Source organism: Triturus cristatus, chromosome 12, assembly GCF_964204655.1.
Source record: "Triturus cristatus chromosome 12, aTriCri1.1, whole genome shotgun sequence".
Classification (NCBI taxonomy): domain Eukaryota; kingdom Metazoa; phylum Chordata; class Amphibia; order Caudata; family Salamandridae; genus Triturus; species Triturus cristatus.
In genome coordinates, this window is record NC_140595.1 from 842,326,731 (window position 1) to 842,350,630 (window position 23,900).

At 50.0% G+C, this 23,900-nt stretch overlaps 1 protein-coding gene across 8 annotated transcripts in view; it reads left to right on the forward strand.

Annotated features, from left to right (window-relative positions):
* The window catches only part of MINK1 (misshapen like kinase 1), a 965,829-nt gene that overhangs the window by 556,143 nt on the left and 385,786 nt on the right, over positions 1-23,900 (forward strand). For all 8 annotated transcript variants that reach the window (XM_085637899.1, XM_085637895.1, XM_085637897.1 and 5 more), the window contains one exon: positions 91-298. In XM_085637899.1, the coding sequence (XP_085494025.1) occupies positions 91-298 (208 nt within the window). The remainder of the gene's footprint in view (positions 1-90; positions 299-23,900) is intronic.

Sequence of the window (23,900 nt, forward strand, 5' to 3'; positions counted from 1 at the left end):
CAATGCATTAGGTTTGTTCTGTAACACATTTTGCCATTGAATTTCTTCTTCTTCCAGAAGTTAACCTACCAATGCATTCAATTTCCACAGCTCAATCATGAATGTGCCAGGGGAATCAACTCTACGGCGTGAATTCCTGCGGCTCCAGCAAGAAAACAAGAGCAACTCTGAGGCCTTGAAGCATCAGCAGCAGATGGTGGCCCAGCACCGGGACTCTGAGGCCCATATCAAGCACCTCCTCCATGAACGACAGAGGCGCATTGAGGAGCAGAAGGAGGAGAGACGCCGGGTGGAAGAGGTAAGGTGATCACCTCACTAAGAGCACAACATTGAGATGGGTCTCTGTTTCAAGTCCGAAATATCCATGGATTTTCAGGGCTGGTGCTAGGAGGTTTTGCAGCGGTATAGTTACACCTTACAGTCCCATGAAGGAGTTTAGGCATGAGATGAAGCCGGACTCTAGGGTTAAGCTTTCATTAATCCAAAGACCAGATACCTCAGGAGCCATCAGTCAGTCAAATATTCCTTATTCAGTAGCCATCTTATTAATGGATGTGCATTGTTAGCTGGGATAACACACAGGCTCCACTGGTTAGCGATATGGAGTCTGGTAAAGTTGCTTGGGAGGCAGAGACACAGTGATGATAGCAAACTAGGTTCTGAGGGAATAGAACGTCAATGTGAAGAGAATAAAGATAGGAGAAAGTCCTTCCTCTAAGTTAAGATGAAGTCAAATGAGTTCATAGCACATAGGCCCAGAGTATCTCTCCCTAGACACAAGCACTACATCCATACCTGCTCATCACACAGAAAACAATGCTCTCGAATAAAAACGCAAATCAAAATCAGGTGTTTGTTAAGCGCGACTACTCACCCGTAAGGGTCTCAAGGTGCTGGGGGGTGTGGGGGAAGGGGTCCACTGGGCTGATCCTAGGGTCCTTTGGGGTGCGTGGAATTTAAGTCGGCTATTCAGGTATGCTGGTCCAGTGTCGTGGAGGGCCTTGTGAGCGTGGATTAGCGTCTTGAAGGTGACTCTAGCATCGATGGGGAGCCAGTGGAGTGTGCACAGGTGCTGGGAGATGTTGCAGTGTCTTGGCAGGTTGAGGACCAGTCTTGCCGTGTTGTTTTTTTCTGTAGCTTGCGGTTGAGGTTTTTGTTTATTCTGGCATAGAGAGCGTTGCCGTAGTCGAGCCTGCGTGTGACCAGGGCGTGAGTGACGGTCTTTCTGTGTTCGAGGGGGATCCATTGAAGGTCTTACGTAGGAGGTGGAGGGTGTAGAAGCAGAAGGACGAGATGGAGTTGATCTGGGGGTCCATTTTGAGCTCCAAGTCCAGGATGATTCCCAGGTTGCGTTCGTGGTCCATGGAGGTAGGCGGGCTTCCGAGGGCAGGGGGCCACCAGGTGTCGTTCCAGGCGTCTGGGTTTGGGCCCATGATGAGTACTTCCGGGAGTAGATCATAGCCACCTGGAACAACTGTATGACTGCAAACGTATCAGGCAAGAAAAGCGGACTGTAAATTGAGTAAGCATCCCTTAGCGCAGATGCACACCAAGACAGATCAGTTCGAGAAGAAACAGACATACTGACAATACAGTTTGTAAACATATATCTGAAAGAAACACGTTAGTTAGAATATCCCCAGGTGTCAGACTGGATCCGGAAGATTTTTCGTCAGCAATACCCCTTGCGCGTCGCTAGGCGTCGTCTGCGGCTCCGCGTCCGTCGTCGGCGTCGTGCGCCGGAATGACGTCGTCGGAGTACTTAGACGCCGCCCTCGCGCGCTGACGTCAGTTCTTCTTTTTTCCGCGCCAGTAAGCGCCGATCCGGGAGAGCTACCCCTTTAGTCAATTTTTGACTAACTTTTTCGACTCTTTTTGGTCACTTCTCGACTTTGGTGCCGGTAGGATGCCTGGTTTCAAGGCCTGCGACGACTGTCACCGACTGATGTCGGTGACCGATCATCACCGCCGGTGCCTGTACTGCTTGGGCCTCGATAACGACGCGGCGTCGTGCTCCGATTGTATGGCCCTGACCTCGAAAGCTAGGCGGGAGCGGTCCCGCAAGCTTCTCGAGCTTCGCCACTCGGCTCCGCGCCACTCTCGATCCCGGTCCAGGAGGAGGTCCAAGGATCGGTCGCGGAGCTGCACTCGACATCGTCACTCGTCTGGCTCGAAGTCTTCGGGTAAGTCGTGGCACTCCAAGAAGTCCAAGAGGCGACACCGCTCTTCGGACTCCACTCGCCGGTCGCGCGACTCGGCCGAGGGTCCGGGTGGTTCCACCCCCGCGGCTCCGCAGGAGCCGCGCAAGTCCCCATACCCGATGGTCCCTGGGACTGACGCGACGCCGGCGGAGGTCAGTGCCTTCCTCTCGGCCATGAGGAGCCTGGCCCCGCCGTCAACGCCCGCTGGCGCGCCTTCGGGCCCCGCGGACTCGACTGGGCGACCTCGCGTGCCGACGGCTCCGGCGTCGTTGGAGGCTCCGGCCCCGACGCCGCAGGTCCCCGAGGGGCCCGAGTCTGGGCCCCCGTCGACGCCAGTCGACCTCGTTACGCCTCCTCCGCCGGCGCCGACACCGATACCACCCCCGACGCCAGCTCCCGTCGACGTCGATCCCCGGTTCAGCCCCTGTCCGGTCCCGACGCCGATGCGGCGCCTCCCGACGCCGCATCCAATGCCGCTAGAGATACATATTGTCTATCGACCGGCTCCGATCATTCCTCCTGTTTACTAGGAATCGGATGACGGGGGCGAATGGGAGGGGTCTGACGACCCTATGGCCTTTCAGGGCCAACTTGCACAGGACTGGGCAGATGCACTGGGGGAGGCCAGTGGTTTGGATACCTCACCGGACACTGGATTCATCTCTCCTCCGACTGTGGCTTCGGAGGAGGGTGCAGCTTTTTCTGTGGTGCTGCGCAAGGCGGCCGAAGCCCTTGGGCTTGAGCTGCATGCCGTGGCGCTGAGGACTAACATCCTCACTGATGTGCTTCAGTCTGCCGCATGCTCCACTGAGCCTCTGCTGCAATTCAATGAGGCCCTCACTGACGTTCTGCAGGGCACCTGGTCCAAGCCCTCCACAGTCCCCCCCTGTGGGTAGGAATGTTGCCAGGCGCCACCGCCCTGCTCCGCGCGACCCCAGTTTTCTGTCCCAACACACCACCCCCGAGAGTCTGGTTATCCAGGCCTCTACCTCCCAATCCTCCTTCCCGTCCGCTCCTCCGGACCGGGATTCCAAGAGACTGGAACAGTTTGGTAAGAAGCTGTTCTCCTCGCTCAGTTTGGGCCTGCGGTCTTTGAACACCGCCTGTCTCTTGGACCGTTATTCCCACTCTCTGTGGGATGCGGTGGAGGACGTGCTGCCACTGTGCCCAGAGGAGGCCCGGGCGCGGCTTTCCTCGGCTCTGGCCGACGGGAGAGATGCAGCGCGCCATGCAATCCGATGTGGGCTCGACACTACGGACTCGCTGGGTAGGGCGATTTCTACCACGGTGGCGCTTCGACGTCACGCCTGGCTGCGGTCCACGTCCTTTTCAGGGGATGTCCAGAGCACCCTCATGGACATGCCTTTTGATGGCGCTCGCCTTTTTGGTGAGAAAGCGGACAGTGCGCTGGTTCGCTTCAAGGATTCCCGGGCTACGGCCACGTCCTTGGGCCTCTCGGCCCCGCGGCCACAAACTTCCGCTTTTCGCTCCTTTCGTGGCCAAGGAAGGGGCACCTCCTCACGTCCGCCTAGCCACCGGCCGCAGAACCAGCCTGCACGTGGTCGCGGAGGTGGTTTCCGCCGAGGCGGTACTGGAGGACGACGCGGTCAGTCCACATCCACCCCAGCAGCGTCCGCCTCAAAGCCTTCCTAGTCCGAGCTTTCAGGCCTATTCCACGCCGGTGGGAGGCCGGGTTCGCCATCACCTGCTCCACTGGCGTACCATTACTTCGGACAGGTGGGTGCTGCAAATCGTCCGTAGGGGCTTCTCCCTCCCCTTCGAGACGACCCCTCCAGCCATGCCACCGCGGCACCACCGTATCTCGGAGGATCATTTGAATCTTCTGCGAGAGGAAGTTTCGGCCCTCTTGGCCAAAGAGGCCGTTGAACGCGTTCCGAGCCCAGAAGTAGGTCGTGGTTGTTATTCCCACTACTTTCTGGTTCCCAAGAAGGGCAAAGGGGGCCTACGCCCTATCTTGGACCTCCGGAACGTCAATGCCTTCCTCCGGAAGGAATGGTTCAAAATGTTAACTTTGGCTCAGGTTCTAGCTGCCCTCGACCCTGGAGACTGGATGGTAGCGTTGGACTTGCAGAACGCATATTTCCACATCCCTGGCCCACCGGCGTTACCTGCGGTTCACGGTGGGTCAGGAGCACTTTCAGTTCACCGTGCTCCCCTTCGGCCTTACCAGTGCCCCTCGGGTGTTCACGAAAGTGATGGCGGTGGTCGCAGCTCATCTGCACAGATCAGGGGTTCCAGTCTTCCCCTATCTCGACGACTGGTTGTTGAAGGCAGGCTCGCCCCAGGCAGTCGTCTCCCACCTCCAGACTACGGCGGATCTCCTGCATTTGCTGGGGTTTTCCATCAACGTGCCGAAGTCACACCTGAGCCCCTCTCAGAAGCTCCTTTTCATCGTAGCGGTTCTCGATTCGGCGCAGTTCCGGGTTCATCCCCCGGAACAGCGGGTCCGGGATATACAGGCCCTGATTCCCAACTTTCGGCCTCTATCCTGGGTTTCGGTCAGGCTAGTGTTGCGGCTTCTGGGGCTGATGGCCTCCTGCATCCTACTAGTGCATCACGCCAGGCGGCGCATGCGGGCCCTGCAGTGGGACCTGAAGTTTCAGTGGGCCCAGCATCACGGCAACCTGTCCGACCATGTCTTGATCTCGGAGGGCACTGCACAGCAGTTGCAGTGGTGGCTCACGGACCGCGATTGGGTCACGGGCAAGAGCCTCTCCCTACCCCTACCGGAGCATGTCGTAGTGACGGATGCGTCCCTCCTGGGATGGGGTGGCCATATGGAGAGGCGGAGATCAGAGGCCTCTGGTCTCCGGCGGAGTCTCGCCTCCACATCAACTTGTTGGAGCTGAGAGCGATCCGACTTGCACTGAAAGCCTTCCTTCCCTCTGTCCGGGGAAGTGTCGTGCAGGTGTTCACGGACAACACCACCGCCATGTGGTATTGCAACAAACAGGGCGGGGTGGGGTCGTGGACCCTTTGTCAGGAGGCTCTGCGCCTCTGGACATGGCTGGAACACCAGGGCATCACCCTGGTGGTTCAACATCTGGCGGGCTCTCTGAACGCCAGAGCAGACGAACTCAGCCGCCGGTGCATGATGGATCACGAATGGCGTCTGAACTCCGAGGTGGTGCAAGGTCTCTTTCAGCAGTGGGGAGAGCCTTGGTTAGATCTATTCGCCACCGACGAGAACACGCAATGTCAGCAGTTCTGCGCGTTGGAATTTCCAAGGTGACACTCGCTCGGCGATGCTTTTCGTCGTGAGTGGAGTTGCGGTCTGTTGTACGCCTTTCCGCTTATACCACTTCTGCCCAGAGTGCTGAAGAAGATCAGGCGCGACCAGGCCCAAATCATCTTGGTGGCTCCGGATTGGGCACGAAGGTAATGGTATCCCGAGCTACTCAGTATGTTGACCGATCCTCCGATACGTCTGCCCCTTCGGGAGGATCTTCTGTCGCAGCAGCAGGGGACGGTCCTCCACCCGAACCTGTCCAGCCTCCACCTCCATGCGTGGAGATTGAGCGGCGGCAGTTGATGCCATTTGACTTGCCTCCTGAAGTCTGTGATATCATTCTGGCAGCCAGGCGTCCCTCCACAAAGACAGTATACGCCTGCCGGTGGAACAAATTTGTGGCATGGTGCACAGCAAAGGCTGTGGATTCCCTTTCCGCCCCTCTTTCTGAGGTTCTCCTCTTTCTTCTTTCTTTGGCCCGGCAGGACTCTGCCCTGGGCACCTTGAAAGGTTATCTTGCTGCCCTCTCTGCCTTCTTACGGCTTCCTGATCAGCCCTCTCTTTTCAAGTCCCCTGTAGTGTCACGCTTTCTTAAAGGCATTACTCACACGTTCCCTCCTGTCCCTTTCGTAATGCCTCAGTGGGACTTGAATCTTGTCTTAACATTCCTGATGTGCGCTCCCTTTGAGCCTCTTCACAATTGTCCTCTTCGTCTTCTAACTCTTAAGACTGCTTTCCTGGTAGCCATCACCTCGGCTAGACGGGTGAGTGAGCTCCAGGCTCTATCGTCCAAGCCTCCTTTTCTATCTGTTCATCCGGACAAGGTTGTCCTTCGGCCTCGTCCTTCCTTTCTACCGAAAGTGGTGACCCCCTTTTATCTTGGGCAATCTGTCACCTTGCCCACCTTCTTTCCGCCTCCGCATCCTTCCAAAGAGGAAGAGCGGCTCCACCGTCTGGACCCCAAACGTGCGCTCTCCTTTTATTTGGACCGCACAAAACAGTTCAGAGTGGACGACCAGCTTTTCGTTGGCTACGTGGGTGCAAAGAAGGGAAAAGCTGTGCACAAACGGACCATCTCCCAGTGGGTCGTTTTGTGTATAAAACTCTGTTATTCCTTGGCGAAAAAGGACCCTCCTGTTGGGCTGCGAGCCCATTCTACTCGGGCCTCAGTGGCTACTACTGCTTTGGGACGGGGAGTCCCTTTGCAGGACATCTGTCAGGCGGCGACGTGGGCTTCGCTGCACACGTTTGCCAGGCACTATTGCTGAGACAGCCAAGTCCGGAGGGATGGCTTCTTTGGCCGTTCTGTCCTCCAGGACTTTCTGGTGTGATCTTGGTTCGCAGACCCACCACCGGGGTTGGTATTGCTTGGGTATCTATTCTAAGGTGAGGAATCTAACTAACGTGTTTCTTTCAGATGAACAAGTTACTTACCTTCGGTAACGATGTATCTGTAAGAAACATTAGTTAGTTAGATTCCTCACCGACCCACCCATCCTCCCCGTTCTGCGAACTGACATCTAGGTTTAAGGCTATCCCTTTCAGGGCCCTAGAATTTTTTGGCACCAGTGTCGGCCTCTTGCATGGCTCTGCGTTCCTGGCATGGAAAGCTATGTACAAGAACTGACGTCAGCGCGCGAGGGCGGCGTCTAAGTACTCCGACGTCATTCCGGCGCACGACGCCGACGACGGACGCGGAGCCGCAGAGGACGCCTAGCGACGCGCAAGGGGTATTGCTGACGAAAAATCTTCCGGATCCAGTCTGACGCCTGGGGATATTCTAAGGTGAGGAATCTAACTAACTAATGTTTCTTACAGATAATTGTTTACCGAAGGTAAGTAACCTGTTCTTTAAAAAGTGGTGGACTTTAGCCCCAAATCTCTGAAGATAGTGAGCGTGATGCTACATACAACCCCTATCTGTCACTTCCCAGAAACCTGCACCATTCAAGATGATTCTTATACCTGCTGGTAGCAACCCGTCTGTGTGCCTGTGTGCAGGACTCTGTTCTTCATGGATGAATACATTCCTTTATGTGGATAGTGGACTCTCAGGTGGTGTTCACCCATTTACAGTTCTGTTTCCTAGCTTGGAACAAGAAGGCAGACTAATCCTAGTGCAGGCAGGATCCAGACGCGACTCTGATTTTCCTTGCGGCTACTTTGCGTCTCATTACCCAGTTAATCCGCTCATACTTGAGTTGTGGCATTTTTATGGTTTCACATTTCCTAAACCCAGTAATTCCATCTTCATCCTCCCCTTAGCAAATCATGACTCCTCCCCTTACCCTATGGACAGTCTTAAACTGTGCACCCCCAGTTCTTGCCCTCTGATATATCGGCACACAGCATTCCATTGCTCGAACATGTATTTGCACGATATAAATATCTGCACATGCATGCATCAGTCACCTGCTGCCCTGAAGTGCCCAGTGCTCAGTCTGCAGTTAAAAGCACTGCATGCACTGAGTTACTTGCGTACAGTCCCAAGTCCATCATGCCTGGGTTCCCCAGTGGTGTAAAACAGATCATTTGTTCCACAAAGAAGTGCAAGAGCTCAGTGCAGGGCAGAGGTAGAAGGGGTGCGCATGTGGCAGATCACATTGTGTGCAGAAAAGACTCTCCGTTCACGATGTGGTTTGAAGTTGAATCTGCTCAATAAGTTACTAATTTGGTGTCTTCATGAACACAGCAGATCCATTGTAACTTGAACTTATTGCAGAACACTGAAAGCATATATCAGCATGCAGTTACAGTGTAATGAAAACCTAGTCGTGAGTGTGTCCTATACGTGGTATCGTTATGAGGGCGATCATTCAGTCCAATCAAGAATAGGATCGTTTGAACCAGCAGCAAGTCTGTAAATCGTTGATTATGGTGGCCCCTGCGTTCCACTGTGGCCCGGACCCAAGCATCCGTTCAGTATGCAGCCTAGAGAATAACTTGGTCTGTAAATCGTTGATTATAGTGGCCCCTGCGTTCCACTGTGGCCCGGACCCCAGCATCCGTTCAGTATGCAGCCTAGAGAGTAACTTGGTCTGTAAATCGTTGATTATGGTGGCCCCTGCTTTCCACCGCGGCCCGGACCCCAGCATCCGTTCAGTATGCAGCCTAGAGAGTAACTTGGTCTGTAAATCGTTGATTATGGTGGCCCCTGCGTTCCACTTTGGCCCGGATCTCAGCATCCGTTCAGTATGCAGCCTAGAGAGTAACTTGGTCTGTAAATCGTTGATTATGGTGGCCCCTGCGTTCCACTGTGGGCCGGACCCCAGCATCCGTTCAATATGCAGCCTAGAGAGTAACTTGGTCTGTAAATCATTGATTATGGTGGCCCCTGCGTTCCACTGTGGCTCGGACCCCAGCATCAGTTCAGTATGCAACCTAGAGAGTAACTTGGTCTAAAAATCGTTGATTATGGTGGCCCCTGTGTTCCACTGTGGCTCGGACCCCAGCATCCGTTCAGTATGCAGCCTAGAGAATAACTTGGTCTGTAAATCGTTGATTATGGTGGCCCCTGCGTTCCACCATGGCCCAGACCCCTCTGTCACTCTTGCTACTAGACTTACTTGGTTGAAGTCGAGGACGATAGCCAGCATCCACGGGAGCGAAGAATAGGGTTACCCCTCTGCCCTAAGGTATCTCTATCCTCAGTGATATCGTTACAACTGAGAAATAAAGGACACCTCTGGGAAGAGCTGGGAACATACAGGGAGCTCTGGGAGATAGGGCAGTGGTGGTTAGGTCTTGATGCTTATAGGCCAGGTACACGGGAGAAGCACTGCAGTGTTTTCAAAATAAATAACAGGGAGACAAAAGGAAAGGAGAGAAGGACCAATTAGTATAAAGAAGGTACTAAGTAGAAGCACTCTTGTTCCCTCTCCCTAGGAGTAGAAAGAAGAATATGAGTTTAAAAGGTTGTGTACCTTCTTTCGTGTAGTAGCTAACAATGAGAGGAGGTCAACTTTAGAACAGTTCGTCCCAGGAAAAGCCAATGCAGGGGAGAGTAATGTGGCCGGTTGATTTGTCAATAAAGTTTTTTTAATATGGCTGGTTGAATTGTCAATAAAGTTTTTTGTTTGTAGAAAGCAAAATCAAAATGAAGTTCACACCGTTTTATCCACGGTCAAATGACGACAAACTAAATCTTTTCCAACAACAGCCTTGGAAACTGGGGTGGAGAAATTCACAATGGAGCAAGAGGTTTCAGAGTCACAATTTCTCGCTTTAGGCAGGAAGCGTTCGTTGCGTTCAACGTACCGTAAATGCAGCGGTAATCAGAGTATGCCGTCTCCTGCTGACTGCTGACTCCACGGACCCTTCGTGAAGACGGTGTCTAACGGCGGCGTTTGACACTGTCTCCCACACTATCCTTATCAGCAGACTCAGGGACATCGGCATCTCTGACTCTGCCCTTTCCTGGATCTCCTCTTTCCTCTCCGACCGTTCCCAAGCCGTTTCTTTGGGCCCATTTCACTCCAAAGACAAACCTGTCTCCTCAGGTGTCCCGCAGGGCTCCATCCTGAGCCCTCTCCTTTTCAACGTTTACCTCATTCCCCTCCTTAATCTAATAGAATCTTTCGGCATACCTGTTACCTCCTATGCCGATGACACACAGCTCATTGTGCCATTAGACAAACTATCCACCAAAGCTGAACTCAACCTAAAACACTGCCTGACTGAAGTATTTCGTTGGATGGACAATAACCACCTGAAATGCAATTCGAGCAAAACGGAAATCCTTCCGATCGGTACTAACATCTCCTTTTGTCCATCACTTTGGTGGCCTGACAATTCTGTTGCCCCCCCCCAGACAGTTTCGTCAGCCAGGAACCTCGGCGTCACCTTTGACTCCGACCTCTCCTTCGATCAGCATGCCAGAACCGTCGCAGGCAAATGCTTTGGAATGATCAGATCCATGAGAAAGTTTTTTGACTTTCTTCCCATCGATGCCAGAAAGACGGTGACAGTAGCACTCATTATCTCGCGACTGGACTACTGCAACGGCTTGCTCGCAGGAGCTAAAAAGAAAACCATCCAAAAACTGCAGAGCGTACTACACACAGCCGCCCGTCTTGTCCTGGGCCTTCCCCGCAGATCCTCTATTTCTGCAGCACTTCGCTCACTTCACTGGCTCCCCCTTCACAAAAGGATTCTCTTCAAGATCCTGATTATAGCCTTCCGTGCCTACAACAAAACTGGCCCTAAATACCTCACCAAACGCTTCCCCCACTACCTGCCCAGCCGTCACCTTCGCTCAACCAACGACAACCTCATTCTTCTCCCCAAATACAATCTGAAAACGAAGGGCGAGAAGACCCTCAGCTTCCTTGCAACCAAAGCCTGGAACAAACTACCCAAATCCCTCAGACAACAAACCCAGGAAAAACCGTTTCGAAAACTGCTAAAGACCTGGATCTTTAATCTCCCGGACGATCACTCCAAAGCTTCCATCTAATCCTCTTGCACTGGCTCACTTAGGTTCCCTAGCGCCAAGATGCTCCCTCCGGAGCGAACGTCGCGCTCTATAAATACCCCACAAATATACAAAAATATATACGGAGGAAGAACTCCCTAGGTCCAACGCGGAAGGAATAGAATCCCGACTATGCTCCCAGCGGGGAAAGGATAGGAAGTGAAGGAATCCCAGCAGGCGTCACGATAGGAGGACCCAAGCACAGAGCAACAGAAAGAGGACTCTTCGTGGCGGGAGCAGTTCGCAGAGCCCAATGACCAGGAGGGCTTCAAAGCAAGGCAGAACAACAGCAAGAGTAGACACGAGTTGCTAGCAGAGCATCAGCGTTTCAAGGTAGGTAGGCGGAAATCCAGGAATTCCAATACAGGGGTGGCGAGGTTTCAACGAGGTTCCCAAGAGCTTCGAAAGCCAAGCAATGAATGAAAAGAGGGGCTTGGTTTTAAGCACATGTCCAACCAATCAGCTTGTTAGCTACCGAAGGGGAGGGTACACAACATAGAAGGGGATGGGACACAACCTAGAGCCATCCAGAGGCATTATGGGTATTGTAGTGGGAAAGTAGTGAGTGCGGAAACAGAGCAAGTGGAGGCACGTGTAACACCCAGCATCCGTTCAGTATGTAGCCTAGAGAGTAACTTGGTCTGTAAATCGTTGATTATGGTGGCCCCTGTGTTCCACTTTGGCCCGGACCCCAGCATCCGTTCAGTATGCAGCCTAGAGAGTAACTTGGTCTGTAAATCGTTGATTATGGTGGCCCCTGTGTTCCACTGTGGCTCGGACCCCAGCATCCGTTCAGTATGCAGCCTAGATAGTAACTTGGTCTGTAAATTGTTGATTATGGTGGTCCGTGCGTGCCACAGTGGCCCGGACCCCAGCATCCGTTCAGTATGCAGCCTAGAGACTAACTTGGTCTGTAAATCGTTGATTATGGTGGCCCCTGCGTTCTACTGTGGCCCGGACCCCAGCATCCGTTCAGTATGCAGCCTAGAGAGTAAACTTGCTTTCACTTCTAGAGGAGGGTCAGTGGGCAGGAACCTCCGTCCGTGCTAGAAGGCCCTAATTGCCAATCTAAAGTCCTCAACCATAGGTCCGACTACATCTCCTCGCGTGTAGGAAGGAGCCAAGTAGCAGCGGCGGCCATGCATGACTGTCTGATCAGTGACATCCCACTTGCACTATCCTTATCGCAGATGTATATACCACTGGAGACTGTGTGTCTGTTGATGGGAACAGAGTTATCTAGCTTAAGCAAGGCTTCAGTTTCTGGTTAAAAATTTTATCAGGAATGCTCATATTGCTTCAAAAGACTCTTCGGTTGGATTCTTCCTGTTTCCTCAGCAAAACCTACTTTATGTGTGAAGAAAATGTTTTTTGTATTTACGCCTTTCTTCACAAGTGACTGGTGAACAAGAATTTCTTAGTCAGTGGAAACCTCTTCCCCCATCTGCTGTCACCGTGGCCATGACAGTCCCATTGATCAGTTCCCCAATCATTAATGAAACTCTTGTCAACAGCTTCCTCGTTAAAGTTAATGAAGACCTCTCCATCAACGAATGCTTGTTTTCATCTACAACAGGCTCTACAACATAAGACTCAAAATCATTTAAGACAACGTCATCAACAAAGGGTTCCACCTCCTTTATGGAAGGACCCTTGTGAAGGAAGGATTCCTCGACTCGCACACATCTGAGAAGCAGTCTTTGTTGACAGCGCTTGTCATCAAACTCCCACCCATGGCCATTGTAGCGTCTTCCAACCGTCTTGCATTCAGTGATGTTAGCAGTTCCTCTGGATACCACCGAGAAAGCTGCCGCCTCAACCTCCTGAGCATAATTTACAAGAAGAGGAAGTGATTCTGAAAATACACGACGAAGAGCCGGAAGAGGCTCCTATGAGAAGCGTTTGATCCCGGTGAGCTGGACATGTCCTGCCTTCCTGGGAAAAGGGAGAGAGACAACCCCCCCCCCAATCAACTCAACCGCTGGTCCTTCTGCAACGCTCCAAGCACATGGTTCCTTTTGAACAACATTCACTTTCCTTAACCACGGAGGAGCCACTGGGGCACAGTAGCATGCCAGCTTTAGGTAGAATCACGATGGAGGGGACGATGACATCCTCGAAGGATTGAAGATAACATTTCTGAGATGAATGCATTACATGTAAGAGTTGAAATTTCACCGGAAGTGCAATCTTTGGCTCTTTAATATCTTGTATCTTGAATTTACCCTCTTAAAAATGCGATCTTTCCGTGACTGTAAAGGAACTGATTTGTTTGTTAAGCCTTTAGGGAAAACCTCTGCAAAAAAGTCAATGTAACCTAGTTTTGAACCATTTGTAGGAAGAAGATTTCTTAATAATGTCATCATCGTACTCAACACTTAACTGATAATGGAAAAGACGCGTGCCCAGCCGGCCTCACCGAGCGGACAGCCTGGCCATAGCTGCTGCTCGTAAGGGGTCGTAACCCTGGTCTTCCGCTGCATGGCCCGACTGGACTGCAAAGGGCAGTTAGAGGTGCCCAGCCGGCCTCACCCAGCGGACAGCCTGGCCATAGCTGCTGCTCGTAAGGGGTCGGACCCTGGTCTTCCGCTGCATGGCCCCTCTGGACTGCAAAGGGCAGTCCATAGAGGTGTTTAGGAAACAAGTCTGTTCTTCTTGGTGCTCACAGTACAGGCTTCAGCCTCAGCGGCCTTCATTAGCAGATATATCAGGCGAAGGTGGCATGGGATGGATTCATTGCTATACTTGCGAACAAGAAACACGGGACGAACGCTCTCTTTTGCGTAGGAGAAGTGATCTTAGCATTCAGTATCACCACAAGCATGGACATTGCCATAGCAGGATTGCAGCAGTAGGCTACCCTACGGCGCTCCCAATGCGTTGCTGGATTCCCATCACAAGCAGGCCTCACAGTCAGTGGGTGGCAGACTAACTTGGGATGTAGTCCTATTAACAAATTGCTGAAAGAGAGTGTTAATCCTGCAGCGTATTATCTCCCTGCATGTGCAGGACAAGTTTTGCCAGCATATGCTCTTTCATAGATTGACCATCGCTTTTAGTGTTTGCTGGACTTTTGCCTAGAAGTGAACCGGGAACTGCACCTCCCAGGATACCCTGCTGCTGTGGACCCCGAAGGTAGGGAGGAGGAAAAGCAGCTAGCATCACATGGCATGCTCAGCTCTGCCACAGCACAGAACATACCCGGCGAATACCGTGTCATGGGCAGACACATCTGAGGCTGGTAGGTGGCTGTGTTGAGCCACACCCCTTTTATTTCCCTTTCAACTTCAGCATTCTCTTATTCTAGGGTGGAAGCATAAGACGGAAGGTAATGCTAGGTCGGTAAATAGCGACACCAACAATATTGTGGCGCAAAAACATTGAAGAACAAAATATCAAAATGTAAGTCAAGGTACGAAAGTCTAGATTTACTATTCCTAACTCCACTTCTACGTACCTTGAAGGTATGTGCTATGTCGGTTCATATGTGGAGTTGGGTATGGAAAATGTAAAAAATGTTGCCTGCCGATATTTTTTTCTCGAAATTGTGTCGTCTGTATTGTGTCCCATCAATAATGTGGTTTCAACATTCAGGGGGCACACCCTCTTACTCCAGTAGTGCTTTACTGGACACTCTCCCTCCTAACACTAATGCTTCTTTGCCTTACACTCCTGCACCGGCATTCTTCACCCTCCCTAGGTATCGAGCCTGTTGAATCTCTAAGGGTTTGCAGCCACCAGACTGCCTCCAACTTTATTATATCTACTAGCCACGTCACAGGTCCGTCTAGCGTATCTATCTCTCCCCCTTCGACTCTGCATCTCCCTCCTGAAGTTTGTCCTTAGGTCATAATTCTGACCTACAAGTGATACCGTGCCCAGTGGAACACCCATAGTTAACATCCTATGTGCATCCTGCGGTGTGTGTGACCAAAAGAAACACGTCTACGTGTCTAGATTTGTGAGTAATCTAAAGCGGACTTTCGTGTTCAGTTGCGGGTATTTCACTGTTTGTGGACTATTTGCCTTCAGTGCAGAGTATGTATGTTGCGCAAGAACAAATGTTCCTGTAGCAGAACGCACTGTCGAAGTTGGCTACACACGGCCACTCTGTAGCTTAGTAAGTGGTGTCTTCCTTGTGAAACTCTCGGGCTTGCTATGCCTGGGTATGGTGTACACCCAGCAAGTACGCCCCCCCGGTCTCTCCAGGGTTGAAGGCACCCAGACTGATATTCTGAACCACATGAGGCCATTGACGCCAAACCATGCTGGATGTTTTCTTTCTTCCAAACAAGACTTCTGAGTCTTAAAAGGGCTCAGATCCAGCTGGGATTGCAGCAGCCCTGGGTGAAGATTTCCACCATTGGGTTCTAGAGCATTAAACTCCACCCATGAATACATATTTCAACAGTGTGTGCAGCATATGCGTTCACAACACCAGGTACCCACCGCCCCATGTCAGGAAAGCCCCTAGCAAAGGTGGCTGCGCCATTGTAAAACTGATTCAAAATCTGAGACTCAAACACTAAAACTTCAGTGGGGAATAACCTTTGGTTAGGTAAACAGCTGACAAGTTTACAGCTGAAATGGAAGCTCACGTGCTATCAGTATTGAAGGAGCTAACCATGATCACAACAGACTTAGCACCACAAATTGGCCCTAATTTGCGTTTCGTAAATGGTTCGCACAAACATACCTCTTCTGAACAATAGAACCCATGTTCAGTAAAATAGCGTCTGCTAAACATGTCTGCGTTAGCAGGAGGCTGGAAGGCCCTTCAAGCGAAGGCTGAATGTGCCTCCCGAAAGTCTTCAGCAAAGGAAGGTGAGACAGTAGTTCTGTGTGGCCTCTGACATGAAGCTCCTCTCTGTCTCAGAACACTCAGTTTTTAGGTCTCGGCTAGCGAAGGCTGCGCTTGCGCAGTCTCGCTGGCGAGATTTAATGTTTTTCAGAAAAGGGGCTTGAATCCGCCCCTCTTCTCCATTGGCTGGCCTCTTAAATGCTGGTCAGCCATTGGAGAAGAGGGAGAAGAGGGGCGGATTCAAGCCCCTGTTCTGAAAAACGTTAAATCTCGCGAGCGAGACTGCGCAAGCGCAGCCTTCGCTAGCCGAGACCTAAAAACTCCAACGGGGCTTGTCTCTCCAAACAAGCCCCGTCTTTTTCGGATTCGGGGGCGTGTTTTTTACTTTCTTTCTCTCCTCTGGAATGTAAACGTTCCAGCCAATGGCAAGAGGAGAGAAAGAAAAACACGCCCCCGAATCTGAAAATGCCGCTGCGTTTCTCCGAGGCATTTCTGCTTGACCTCGGAGAAAGGCGGCAGTGTTCATGGCTCTCGCCAGGTAAGGCGCTGGTGAACATGCGTGCACGCGGCCCGTGGGTACATACAAACACATTCACTAACATATTTACACAGGCACGCAAGCCCGGTGCTGTGAAGTGGCTCCCCTCTGGACTGCTTTCTGTGGTCTGTTTTTCCCTGCCTGCGCTCCTCTTCCTCCCAGAAATCCTCCTTACCAGCAGGGGCTAGGCTAGCTTGAAGCGCGGTTCCTCTGCGCCCATCCCCTGGCTCCTGCCGACTTCCTTGGCTCCGCTCACTTAGGATCAGCTGATCACACTGAACTTACTTCGAGGCTCTAGTAGTGTATTTCAGTACACAGGAAAATGTTATGCTTCCCAGGCAAGGGCATTTCTGGGGCTTGTAGTTCTTCTTGTTCTATTTTCATCCGGTCCTTCGTACAAGCCAAAGAGATCACTAGGAAAGCTTGGACATGTAAATAAAAGGCAGGCACGAATGACAAGCTCATACAGTAACTTTAGGAGCTTTGCATATAATGTCCGCCATTTTAAATCTCCACCACTCCTTAAACAAATGCAGGGAAAGGTTAAAGTGCACGCGATTTTCACTTATTTTATTCCTAAAATGTGAATACTCAAATCAGCAGAATTTAGCTGCATCCTTAAAAAATATGTTTGTAACAATAATCCCATTAACAATCGTTTATATTTTTTTACGTGTTGATTTAAATGTTCATAACAATGTTAACTGTATGCTTTAATTTCATTTTTTTAAATATGTTAATTTATTTGCTACTTCGTTCTTTCTTCGAAGCTCTATCGAATGAGGGTTGTTTTGATTCCAAGATGGGCGCCACGTTGCTGGAGCCGAAGTTATACGGAGTATGAAAGGTTTCATTCATGGGAGACGGGGAGGAGGGATAAACAAGGGATCAACTAACTAGAATGAACATACAGAGGGTCTTGTCCTCAAGCCCTACCCGAAGGAGAGTCAACATGTAATGGGATGGGATGGTGTTTTTGTGACCACATCAGAGGTTTTATTATTCTTTTTATTTATTATGGCGGTAACGGCTGGCACTACTTACACCAAGCGGTTTCACTCCTGTGACTGATCTCATGAATGTGTCCTTGTGTAATGTACTGCTCGCAAAACAAACTTTCACACACAGGCAAGTCTCCAAAGCCACGCGTGAACATGCGTGCACGCGGCCCGTGGGTACATACAAACACATTCACTAACATATTTACACATGCACGCAAGCCCGGTGCTGTTAAGTGGCTCGGACAGATCGTTGTGCCAACAGCATTTGCAGTGCCAGTAGTTCTGCGATTTCCAGTTTGAAGTGTGGCCCGCAGGCCTGAGCATGCAAGGTGATGCTGGATAAAAACCGGAAGCACATGCTTTGGGTGATCAGCCGACTGCATGTCATCAGTAGACCACACTTCCAGTGCTGGACTTTAATGTGCATTTATTTCATGCCTGCCCCACAATGCATCAAGCGAGCTTGTGTTGTGAGCAAGTCCAATGCTTTCCAAAAGCGCCTTGAGGGGAGGGGTGGGGGGTTTACAATGGAATAAAACAAAAATAAACTACTTTTGACTCAACTTTAACTGAGGTCAGTTTGTGCAATGTTTCATTAGTGCGAATTTGGGACCTTCCACAGCTGAGGGAATGATGGGAAGACGTTACCAATACCTCTAGAACAAAGGCCACACCGAGTGCACTGGCTTGATTTTAACTGCCCTCAACCTCCTGTAAGGCAGCCCCCTAGCCTGCAGCCCGCCAGGAAAATGACAGAGTGGCATAATGGCCTGTCCGGCCTTGGTGCCAGGCCATGTGGTTTCTCTACTCATGGGGAAGCTTGGAATGGTAGCTTTATAAAATGGTGGGAGCATAGACACATCCTTATCCGAACACGCATAAATATACAAACTAGGCATAAAGAAAGACATGCACGCACAGTCAAACATGCACAAATGGACACACAGAAACCCTACCCACATGCAGTTGTCTTACACACACACACATATGTATACAGAAGCAGTTTGTGCACATAGACATAACTCAGCTTTGATTGTAGAAGCTATTTACTCACCTCTTGCACTACTCTTGTTTTATGGAGAATGTCCTTGCCATTTTCTTACTACTAAGTACATATCTGATGACAGCAGCTAACAGACCTCTATGTGGTTAACATTACAATATATCCAACCCCAGGTTCTGCTTGCACAGATGTATGTCTCAGAGACATTGAAAGGCACTCTTTTGAATTGTAAGGATGCCACTCCTCTGAAATCAACAGGATAGATTGCATCCCTCCCTCACTCACCAAGTGGACAGGCCTGGGCCAGATGAAGTGTCTTTGAACTAGCTGAACAAGGTCAGAACTGTCAATTTCTCTCACAACAGACTTGTGCACAATGTTTCAGTTGTTTTCGCGTGGCCTTTATTACCTAGGAGGATCACTAAGTGTATTTTTCTAAAACTGTATACTTATGATTGATGTTTAATGTTCTTCCTGGAGAGAGATCGGAGTTTTGTCTAGTGGAAGTTTTGACTCCTGGAAAGGTAGCTCAGAGGGTTAATGTACCTGCAGCAAAGAACATGTACCATGCAGACCAGAAAGTGCACATAATGTAAATAGGTCAGTGGGCTACTGCGTGTGTGTGTGTAGGTGGCTCTATTTGTGTGTGGGTTGCTCTATGTGAGTGGCTCTGTGGGTGGCTCTGTGTGTGTGGGTGGCTTTGTGTGTATGGGTGCAAATGCAATAGGTCTCGCATTTGAGAGTGATTAAGCGATTGACATTGTAAATAACAATGCCGTTTCTTTAAATGTTTTAAAAACAAAAACATAAACATAAATAATGTCATGAGCAATGCCAATAGCTCTAACTTTAACAATGTCGAGACTGTTGCATTGTAAATGCTTGTTAGCTTATGTTATGTATCTGATCGTTGTTGAACCTTGCAGAATAAATGATTTGCATAAAAGGCCTTGGTACCCTTCCATTTATTTTCATTCTACGAAACCAAGCTCATGGTTTAAAAACAGTCCCCAGAAGTGAAGTTACCCGAGTCCATGAAACCTTGTTCAATATTTAAATCATTCACTTGAACAAAGGATTGGATCATAGAAAATAATATGAATATATCACACAGATATTGATCATGTTACAATGAATACTGACACGGATAAATGTGAATTTTATATTGATAACCTAAAGCATATAATTCAAGAAATGATATACGTAAGAAGACAAAGAGAATTCTGACTCTGTAAACAAACACCTGAGCGATGACTACAGACCAGACTCCTCAGTGCAATGTATGGAATACATAGATCGTAGAAACAAAGAGCTAAATAAGGGGGTCCTAGGGATGAGTTTAAAGACCTGCACAGTATAAATCCCCAAATCAAATATCAATACACAAAAGAATACTGTGGGTCTTGAGTGTAGGATCAGAGTATATAATAATAGAGCAGGAAAAAGGAAGAGAGTCCGAAAGTAACCGAGGCAGGTGTAAAAACCTCCACTGAGGTTTTTAAGTTCCCATCACCCACCGGTGGTGGTTCTTCATCATTTGGGAACTAAGGACGAACCCCGGAGTACCAACCACTATGTTAGTTGTGGTGGTGCCCTGGTTGTCCCAGGCAACTGTGCCAAATTGTTACCAGCGGGTGATGATTGCAGTGCGAAAAAAGTGATGAAAGAAATGGTGAAGTTAAAAATGACTACCAGGACACTGTGTAATTTTATTCTGGCGCTATCCTGGTGTCAAAATTAAAAACAATATAGACAGCTTAAACAAATAACTGTCGGATTTCAGGTCTACATGTTTCGGCTGTTGGACAAGGGAGTCCAAGCTCTCGTCAGGACCATGTAAACGCTACTGCAAGAAGCGTGATGAAAATGAAATATAATAATAATAATAATGATAAATGAACTGAATCAACGGTTGGTACCCAATACAACCTGATCGGGTCCTGTGTGTCACATTGGAACAGTTACAGGCATTGGCTGGAGGTGAGCCTCTGGATGGAAACAAACAAACAGGTATACTAAGAGGGACACTCAACTTAATCTGATTGCACTATAGTATACATTACTGATCCAAGTATTGTGTATAGTTCAGTGTGATATACACTCATCAATTCTTAACAGTTCTCAAAGATATGAAATTTTGAAAAGAAGATACACGTTTATTATAACAAAATTTGTTATTAACACAAAATCTCATGTGCACTTACCCGAGTCAATGTGGGTACGCACCTCGCCTCGCCTGGCATCCGTTCAGGACTGTGAGGCACCGCTCTAAATAGGAAAAATTCCAGAGAAAGATATACAATATTATCACCGTGGGCCAAGAGGCACCTTCAGCCTCCACGGGCAAAACGGAATTACCTCAACTTGTGTTTTGTGAAGGCTAAACTAAAACCATGGCAGAAAAACATGAAAGGACTATTAACAAAAGTGTGGAATAAAAAGCTGAAAATGGTGGGCACACACAATATTGGAGGCTCGTTCTAGTCGTGTGTCATAGCCAAAGTGAAAGAGCGGTTAAAAATGACCGAAACAAACCCAAAGGGAGAGAAGTAGGTCCCGTGAGCCTGCCGGTGTATCGTCATGTGTTTTTACGAGGAAGTTTGGTGTTCGATCCAAAAATATAGCATGGCTCAACACTAAGAATGCCTTCCTGCGTTTCACAGTAGCCTTTGACAAACAACGACTTCCATTTCTGGATATCCTAATAGTCCCCGATCAGGGTAAATTAGGCTGTGAACTCTATAGGAAACCATTATCTAAGAATTCCTTACTCAGCTTCAAAAGTCATCATCCTAAGTCCCTCCGTGAGAACTTACCGGTTGGTCAGTTCTTCCGCATTCGTAGGAACTGTTCGGATGTGACTACTTTTAATCGACACGCTGAGGATTTATCTAACCAACTACGAGACAGACAATATCCTAAACGTCTGGTCAAACAGGCTTTCAAAAGAGCACTGAATAACAACCGGGAGGCTCTTTTGGAACCGCCGATGCCCAAGCCCCCTCTGTCCAGAATGACCTTTGTCAACACTGTAGGAAGGTGGATATCTGACTATGGTTACCCCCAACTTTTTGCCTAGTGTCTAGCTGGTTTTTCGACTTAGTTGGCCTGAGATCCTGCCATTCAGGGTCTCAGGCTGTCTGCTCTCTCTTTGAAATGGACTCCATGTACCCTAGGTACATTCCCAATTGGTAAGGATCACCTTATTGGACCCTGTACAGTGTACCCTAGGTACCCAGGGCATAGGTGTACCCTAGGCCTCCCAGGGGCTGCAGCATGTATTATGCCACCCCTGGTCTGGCCTTCCAATCAGACACAACTGGCTGATCACTCAGCTGGGGCAAGGTCGTGTAATCACCCCTTGCTTAGATATCGTATGCCTATATCTACCCTTATATATAGATACATGTGTACCTATCAGTCACTCCTATGGCAGGCCTTAACAATCCTGGAGGCAGAGTGCTTGGTAACATGTGAGATGGTGCTCTAGCATGAGCTGAGCCTGTCTGCAGCTTTCGGAACCATGTCCTTATAGCTGTTCTATGATATAGCCTACCATATACTCTTAAAGTGCCTTATAATCTTAAACGGTTATGGTAACTATGGTTTGGCTTTATCAAAACATGTCGTGTAAGGTGTCTAACACTTTGGAATAATACCCCCATACCATTTCTGGTGATGAGGATATTATTCCCCCCTTCTAGAGGGAGAGACATGTTAAAATCCTACTTTGCTGTTTAACTCTAACCAAAGCCTCAGCATCACAAAATGGATGCTGCTGCCACAGACACAAGTCTGACCTCCTGCGGCTGGGAGTGATCCCAGCCAGGGAGGCCTGGACAATAGGTTTCCTGCTTGGGGAGGTGCTAGCACCTCCCCAGACAGCCTTTAGTGTATTGGGGCAGGGTGGGCTGAAAGGAATGAGACATGCCTGGGGCACACAAGGTGTTCCTTGCATAGTCCAGTTCAAACCGGCGCTGGGGCACTCCAGCCCCAGCTCTGGCGCGAAACTGGACAAAGGGAAGTGGGTGTAACCACCCCCTCCCAGGTCCCACCCATAAGGCGTGACCTAGCAGGTATCCCAGCCCCCCAGATTAGTATAAGAGTGGGAGTTGGGCCTCAAGACTTTGGATTATCCGGAACCTGCAACTTGAACAGAAACTCTGGACCTTCGACATTCGACGAAAGAAGAAGACTGAAGAATCTCCCTTGTGGCCAAGGAGTGGCTACCCTGTGCAAACAGGCACCATCAAGAGACTACCCTTTGCTTTGCCCAAGTTCTACGAGGAACCGACTGCAGAGCCCGACCAGAGCCTAGACTTCCAGACTTCTCCGACCCTGATCCACATCCACAGCAGAGCTGAGATCCGTGGAGGCGACGAGCGACGTGGGACCGGCTACCTGGGAAAAGTGGCTAGTATCTTCAAGCGCAGCTTCTGAGGCACCCTCGAAGTTGTGCACCGGGGATTGAGAAGCCCCAACCCCAAGCACCATCTGCACCGAAGATCAGCCCCCCACACTCCACGAGTTCTGCGTGGGGCCCTTCAGCATTTTCCTGCTTGCCGCGTCTGTCCGGTTGCTTGCCCGCTGGCTAGTGGACTTTGTGACGACGCACCCTGAAATCTTCATCGCTGGTTTGGCTCCTCCAGACTGGCTCCTGCTCCTTTGAAAAAGAGAAGCACCCCAGACCTTCCTGGTCTGCACCAGAAGCAAGTCCTCCGTTCTGCGTGGGTTCCGCTTGCCAAGGCTTGGTGAGTCCTAGTCCAACTTCGACGCCGCCGACAGCAAGAGCCTTCGTGGGACAGCTCGCCTCCTGGTCCTGGTCGTCCTCGACGCTTCCTGGTCCTCCTGGCTGCAGCGACAAGCTTCACCTTCACCTGCAATCTTCACGACATCGCCTGGTTCCTTCCTGGTTCCACGTGGTCACTGGCTAGTGACCTTGACTCTGTCCCTTCTGCTTGCAGGTCTCCTCTCTTCTTGATCCCAGCCTTGGGATCCACCGGACACTCTTCACTGACTGCCTGTCAGCATCTTTCTTCAGGCATCCATAGGAGTCGACGACGAAACCCGACGCAACTTCACCCCTATGCACCCGCAGCCTGTGGGCTAGGTAACTTGGGTACTCCTGTGCTCATCAGGATAGTGACTATCCTAGTGTCTAGTTTTCCAGTCTCGACTTCCTAGCTACTCCGGAAGTGTCCTAAATCTATCGATTTCTAAACTGTACTATTGCTAGTGACTTTTACTCATTGCGCGTGAGTGTTTCCACTCTGCACCTGAATCCCGTGGGCCTCCCACTTCCTAACCTTTGGTAGTATAGTATAGCCCCAGCGATTCCCTAGGCCTAGGCCTATCCTATTTCCGTGACAGTGGTCCTTATACCACTTACTTAGTATATGGTTTGCGTGGCCCCTAGGGCCTAACTGTATTACTTACCTGTGTGACTTAATGTATGCATAAATAAGACTGTGTTGTACTTACCTCTAATCTCATAAAGAGTGCTGAGGGTTTGACTAGAATAAATACACTTTATTTTATATATATATCTGTTGTGGTGTCCTTTCATTTGGTATTCAAGGGATTATATATGGTATCACAGCTGGCTTCACATGCCATTCAGAGTTTAGCCTAAG